At 39.5% G+C, this 7,269-nt stretch overlaps 1 protein-coding gene across 2 annotated transcripts; it reads left to right on the forward strand.

Annotated features, from left to right (window-relative positions):
• Window positions 1–4,600: 4,600 nt before the first annotated feature.
• On the forward strand, window positions 4,601–5,718 carry LOC144030297 (gamma-crystallin M2-like). 2 transcript variants are annotated; one of them, XM_077536469.1, is made up of 4 exons: window positions 4,601–4,669; window positions 4,760–4,963; window positions 5,036–5,278; window positions 5,358–5,718. In XM_077536469.1, the coding sequence occupies exons 2-4, from the start codon at window positions 4,955–4,957 to the stop codon at window positions 5,631–5,633; spliced, it is 528 nt and encodes a 175-aa protein (XP_077392595.1). In that variant the 5' UTR covers window positions 4,601–4,669; window positions 4,760–4,954; the 3' UTR covers window positions 5,634–5,718. The 2 variants fall into 2 exon arrangements, with proteins under 2 accessions (XP_077392595.1, XP_077392596.1); XM_077536470.1 differs by having other exon boundaries at window positions 5,361–5,718.
• Window positions 5,719–7,269: the final 1,551 nt, after the last annotated feature.

Raw genomic sequence — 7,269 nt, forward strand, 5'->3', positions numbered from 1 at the left:
AAATAAAAAAAAAAAGGAATAACTTGATCGTGACTTCACAGTGTATCATAACATGCCAGAGCCGTATTCGGGGCTTTTCCACCGCAGGAACTTTTGGAGAACTTTTCAGTTTACCTTGGTAAAATTCAGTTTGTGTGTTTTTCCACCAACAACAATTACCAGGGTAATTAAATTTCCCAGGTACTATCTCAGCCGCAGGGTCTTGCTGAGCCAGGCAGGAACTTTGAGGGGGCGGGATGCAATGACCACGGCTGATTGGTCAAATTTGGGGGCATTGTTTTTACATTAGCTGGGCTTATCAAACTCATTTGAATTAATTATTGAGAACTCTAAGACGCCATGAAAATACAATTCTAAATTCCTTGCTGAACTTTTACAACCAAGAACTCCCTTTACCCAGAACTCAAAGATCCTGGGCTTGTTGGTGGAAAATATAGAGAGAGTCTGGCCAACTGAAAACACGGACTCCATGTTGTTACCCTCAGCCACAGGGCGATGCATGCGCTCAAGCGTGTGGCGCATGAGAACCGCCTCTTGTTTCGTACGCAAAACTTTCACAAATTAGGTGTACAGTTTCTTTTATATTTTCCCCTTGTTTTATTCTTTTAAGCTTTGATGTATTTGACAAGCCAATAATATAAGTAATACACTGCATGTATGATGCAGGCTATTAGTGGTATTTGGTGTATTTATTACTGTATGCCTACATGGATTTTAATTTTAAACGATGAGAAAGGTGGAAATGTATCAGTGTGTTCATATATAATACATATGTTCAAATTGTTATGGTCTGGGTTTTGATTTGGGTTCTTGGTCATGTTTTCCTTGTGTCTCCTTTTCTGTCAATGTCTCGTCAAGTCTTATCATGTCCACCTGTGCTCGTTTTCCCGTTCCCTTGTGTTATCCAATCAGCTCCCCAAGCCACTTGCGTCTTGTCCAGGTGTCCCTCGTTACTATGTGTATTTAGTTAGTATTTAGTTATTTAGTTAGTTCCCTGCTTTCGTTCAGTCTTTGTCACACCTTGTCACCCTGCTTCCTATGAGTCCTGCCCATTTTAGTTTAAAGCTAGTACGTTTATTCCCTACTTTGGTTTTGGTCTTGTGTTGTACTTTGTTTGTTTTACGTTTGAATTAAAGTATGCTCTTAAGAGCACACCTGCCACGCCACGCCTCGCCTTGCGCCTCCCTCCACTTGGGTCCTCAATCCCCATCAAACCATAACACAAATAAGAGGTCTGAATACATGTATTTGCTTTATCTCCTTTCTTTGGTTCCTGATATAACATGCAAGATACTACTTGATAATAAATACAATTTTTCATGGTACCAGTGAATGTATTATAACAGGTTCCTGTGTAATTTGTCATATCCCAATGATCCTAGGAGCTATGTTGTCTGGGGCTTTATGCCCCTGGCAGGGTCACCCATGACAAACGGTTCCTAGAGGGACCATACAAGACATGGCTCAATGTGCTTGTATTGGGGGGAAACAAACACTCATTGACATGCTCTGGTATGCATTGCAACTTGGAAGTGTGCTGAAGGATCTCGGACCTGGACGCGTCATTTGAGTGGGGAGGGGCTTTTGCAAAAGGTTAATATCCTTTGTGCAGTAAACTTGTCTCATCTTGTGTCTGTTTAAGTACTCAAGTCAATATCTTTATCGGGCGATTTCTGTTTGAATAATGTTACAGTGATACTTCACTTATTTAGCCCATTATAGCAATAAAAAGTGAATATTTTGTCTATAATTAATTTGATACTTTCATTATTTTTCACATACTATAGGCATTTTTCCACTGCATGAACTTTTGGAGAACTTTTCAGTTTACCTTGGTAAAATCCAGTTTGCGCGTTTTTCCACCAACAACAATTACCAGGGTAATTAAATTCCCCAGGGGCCATCCAAGTACTATCTCAGCAGCAAGGTCTTTCTGAGCCAGGCAGGAACTTTGTGGGAGCGGGCTGCAATGGCCACAGCTGATTGGTTAAATTTGGGGGCGTTGTTTTTACATCGGCTGGGCTCAATCAAACTCATTTGAATTAATTACCGAGAACTCTAAGGCCGTTTCTCAATATCAAGAACACAGAGTACATTCTTGTGACGCAACGAGCAGGGTCTTGGTAAGCCCGGTCTCAAGAACGTACTTCCCAAGCACGCACATCTCGCTGGCGTATTTCCGTAATTCATCGCAGTTATATCATGTGACTTGCTTTCAATGGATTTGTACTACTATTTGGATGTTTCAAAATGTGTTTGTGCAACATACATCGGTTAAAAACTTTACTTACATCCTTGTGATTTCGCGAGACGTCATCAATGGCGGCCCAAGTACTGTTCCAATCGAAAGTATGCATAAGCCAAGACCACACAGAATTCCTGGATGTCGTTCTTTATTGCTAGCTTAAACCAAGGATGCATCGGTTGTTGCTTGGTGAAGGCTTGGCTGTGAATATATCCCAAGATGCATTTCGTACTTCAAGGAACGAATGGGAGCGGAGGAGCTTCACGTTTTTTTCTTCTTTCTTCCCACACACCTGTTTTGTGTTGTGTTTTGTGTTGATTAGGCTGCCTTTGGCAGCTGAGTACACCAGTTTGTCGGACTAATCCTCTTGCTGATCCACCGACGTTGCCCAACTAGTCTCGACCTCACCCGTCTCTCTTTCTGTGGTTTTGATTCTTGCCTTTTGCAAGCTCTTTCCTTTCATTTGCAAGTGTACTATTGTATTTTTGCAGCTGTGTTTTGGAATAAATTTCATCAAACTTGATTTCCTTCCAATGTTTTTGGGATCTGCACACTTGAACATAAGATGCATCATCACAATTTCAGAAGAATCAGAACAAAACCAGCAACTCTCTCCAACTCTCACTCTCATCTTTCCAGAACCTTCCCCCTCTCAATATTATCGTAAATTGGATAAATCACATGTATAATTTAATTTCAAATGATATTTTAAAATAGTACTCGTAATTATATAACATCTAGTCACGTGGTACAGTTACGGCAATGCGTCACAAGCAGGAAGCTCGCAGTAAGAACAACATCCGGGTATTCCGTCCATTCAATGCTATTGCTTTTTGTGTACTTGCAATTGGAACAGTACTTGGGCCGCGACTGATGACGTATCAAGACATCACGAGGATGACACAAGAATGCGTTTTGAGAAACGGCCTCACTGCTGTGAAGCTGTGGAAACATAATTTGAAATTCCCTGCTGAACTTTTACAACCAAGAACTCCCTTTACCCAGAACTCAAAGTTCCTGGGCTTGTTGGAGGAAAAATGCCTAATTACTACCTTTAAAAACACATTTTGCAACTTACTGTCAACTGAAAATGACATCACAAGGGTTCAGGTAACCAATCAAAGCTCACCTGTTTTCTAGGTTTGGTCATGTGACATTCACAAGCTGAGCTGTGATTGGTTACCTGTGCCCTTGTGATGTCATTTTCAGTCGACAGCAAGTTGCAAAGTGTGTTTTTAAAGGTAGTAATTGTTTATGAAAAATAATGAAAGTATCAAATTACTTTTAGACAAAATATTAATGTTCGACTGCAAAAAATGGCTAAATAAGTAAAGTATCCCTTTAACTCATTCACTGCCTTTGACAAGTATACTTGTCAATTGTATTTTTTAGAGCGGTGCTAAATGGGGGCGAATCTGAGCATGCTCCACTGTAAATATCAAACTTGGAAACAACTTTACTGATGCCCAACCACCGGTAGATGACATCATTGCCCCATTTTATAGGAAATAAACACAGTTTCAGAGTCCATGGGAGAAATGGCTGTATTTTGGCAAACCTACATTTTTCTGCTGTCAATTATAAAAGAACGGGACGGGACAAAAAGTAGGGAGTCTATTCTGTTATTTGGTAGATTCGGTTTATATATAATTATTGAATGGAATATCACGTGAGTATTGGAAATGTAAAAATTTTCTATAATGACTGGCAGTGAATGATAAAATTTTCCTGCCTGCAAAAAATGTCTGCTTTCCTGCACTGGGTTACCTTGTTTGCCAATACTGCCTCCATCATATTGGAAAAATAATTGTATTCAAACAGAAATGTTATCAAGTTAGATGAACTCATATCCCTGTCACCCTGAAGAGGATTCTGAAAAAAAATTGGATGGATGGATATTCAGTTTCCCATCCCTCATGTCCCTCCCTACCTGGCCACTAGCTTCCAATATGCCACAGATTAGAAAAATCTTTGTCAGTAATTCAGACCCGTAGCCTTTTACAAAATGGTACAATGCCCATGGAAATAGCTCGAAGTTCAATCAGAATCCACTGGAGAATGCAAATGTATTCATCATACTCACTAATGAAAACTCCACATAAGCATTTTTATTCTGAGGTCCAAAGAGATTTTGGAGTTACTATCCACACGAGTTTGATGACATCACAGGTGACTCGCGTCAAACCTGATTAACAGGACAGATTAAAAGTCACAATGCTCGCCCATTTGCTTTACATATATCCATGCATACATACCCGCATGCCTCCACAAACCACCAGAAAAAAACACTTTTGTTTGTCGACCGCTGCTTTCTATACAGACGTGTCAGACTATTGTTGTCCGCGAACAAAAGGATGCTCATGCCTATAAATTGTCGGCTTACGGATCAGAGCGTCACGTAGCGTGTTTTGAGTAAATCAGACGGTAATGTCCTACTCACTGTTGGAAGCCTTGAGAAAATGCTCATTGTTCTGTTTTCCGTGCGGGAAAATGTGTTTGTAAAGTCTTCCCTAGGATGCAGTCAACGTGGAAATGTAACGAATGCCCCTCAGCACTCCATAGGGCCTCCATACCATGTTGCTGTGTCAGCGTTTCACACACAATGGTGGCCGCAGAGTCTTTGGGTTTGGTCAGGTATAAAAGACACGATGGCGTCGTCACCAAAGCAGCATAACAAGTCTCTGAGGAACCACCGCAGCAAACGCAACCATGGGCAGGGTAAGCGCACAAATCCATACTTTGAATCATCTGTTTTGGAATCATTTTTCAACTCGAGAATCCATTTCCCAGATCACCTTCTTTGAGGAGAGGAACTTCCAGGGCCGCTCCTATGAGTGTATGAGTGACTGCTCCGATATGTCCTCCTACCTGAGCAGGTGTCAGTCCTGCCGGGTTGAGAACGGATGTTTCATGGTTTATGAGCGCCCCAACTTCATGGGTAACCAGTACCTCATGAGGAGGGGAGAGTACGCCGACTCCGTGAGCCTGATGGGCATGAGGGACTGCATCAGGTCCTGCCGTGCTGTCCCCATGGTAAGCGAGATAACGTTCACAAAACATTTCCTCAATAACATGTGACAATGGATTTTAGAATGTGCAAACTGTCCCGAAGCAGCACAGAGGCCAGTTCAGGATGAAGATCTTCGAGAGGGAGAACTTCAACGGCCAGTCGCACGAGCTGCAGGAAGACTGCGACAACATCATGGACCGTTTCCGCATGAGCGACTGCATGTCCTGCCAGGTGATGGAGGGTCACTGGCTGATGTTTGAGCTCCCCCAGTTCCGGGGCAAGATGATGTACGTGAGGCCCGGCGAGTACCGTAGCTTCAGGGAGATGGGCCTGAGCAGCATGAGGGTCATGAGCATGAAGCGCATCATGGACATATGAAAGTCGTTCTGTGGAATGTTTCGCTGAAAAGAATGGAAATAAAAGTTCTCTCAAAAGCATGCTGTCTACTTGAGGAAGCGTTAGTACACATTGGTAGCATCATTTTCATAATAAGACAACTGGGAAATCCTGATTTGGTCATCATCATTATATTGTATGATTTGTCTCATGTAATCATGTAATGTCTTCATCAATAATCTCTTTTAAAAAACAACAGTTTTTAACTTTTTTTTTTTTTTTTTTTTTTTCTGAATGAATTTTTTTGTGGTATTTGGTGCTATATTTACTAATAGCCCAAAATATACCCAGAGGCGCTAAATTGCGTGTTCACTTTAACTTATTGCAACAGTTGTAAATGCAGCACAGACAACCATATTCAAAAGAAGGCTTTGCACTTTAGGGGTAATTTCAGTTTATATTAAACCCCAAAAAAGTCGAAATTAAGGGTTATTCATTACAATAAAGCCCCAAATAAAGGCTATTAATTAATTAAAATTATGTCTCAATTTAAGGCTATTAAAGTGTATAATAAAAGCTAAGTTCCACTGAAAATAACGTGGAAAATGTTAATTTGATACAGCATCCCAATAATAGAATGACAAATATGATTAACATGACCTGTTTTGATTTGTTTGCTTTATAAGATATAAAACAAAATGTAGAATAAAATCTAATTTCCACTGAAAGTATTTACAATTTTTTTTAAACACCTATCTTAAAAAGATTAACAGGCAGATTTGATAGAACTTCCTAAAATAGAATGACAAATATGCCCACAATAACTTGTTTTGATTTGTATTGACTTTCATATCAGATATTTAAAAAAAAAAAAAAAAAAACTTCTTTGGGGGGGGACCGGGCCTACCAGTGCAGGTCTTTGAGGCCCCTCGGCCTAATAAATGTGGGCGGTTCTTGTAAATCACTGATCGATGACGTCAACAGAAGGATTTGTCGATCAAATGAAATCCCAAAAGAAATGCAGAAATGTCGGCGGCAAAAACTTCATGTTTGAAAAATAAAAGGCGATGCTCGATTTTGTCTTCCTTATCGTTTAATTTGCTGTGAGCAAATCCACGTGATGTTTCTTTTCATGTATTTATTTAAATGATCTACAACCGTTTTCATGTGTTATTCAATTGAAATGAAGTATGAATTATGATCTGGGCTTTCAAATGCACACGTCTCAAACATGAACATGAAAACATTGTTTATTGCATTTGACACTTGATTTGAGCTGATGTGAAATTATACATTTGTTTTTAATAAGTACAAAATAGTCCGTTTTTAATGAGTAATTACTTTTTAAATATAAATAGATGAGAAAAAAAAAACAAGCTACACAAGAGTAAAACAAACTTTTGTTGTCTAGAATGTAAAAAGTCGAATTTGGAATGAATGCACATTTGGATCTTTTTTTTTTCCAAAAGGAGAATTGAAATGTGTTAGAAAACAATCGTTGACATTTTCGTTTTGATCATTTTGGCGATTTTCAGCTTGGAAATTTTTGTTTCATTTTTGTTTCATTTTTGCAGGCTTATCTGTTTTGAATCTTTTGTAAAAAGCAAAAATAATCACCCCCTGCATTTATTTGTCTTTTTGACGAATCAAATAATAATGAGTAATTGTCTTTGTCTCA

The sequence above is a fragment of the Festucalex cinctus genome, chromosome 11, assembly GCF_051991245.1.
Source record: "Festucalex cinctus isolate MCC-2025b chromosome 11, RoL_Fcin_1.0, whole genome shotgun sequence".
Lineage (NCBI taxonomy): Eukaryota > Metazoa > Chordata > Actinopteri > Syngnathiformes > Syngnathidae > Festucalex > Festucalex cinctus.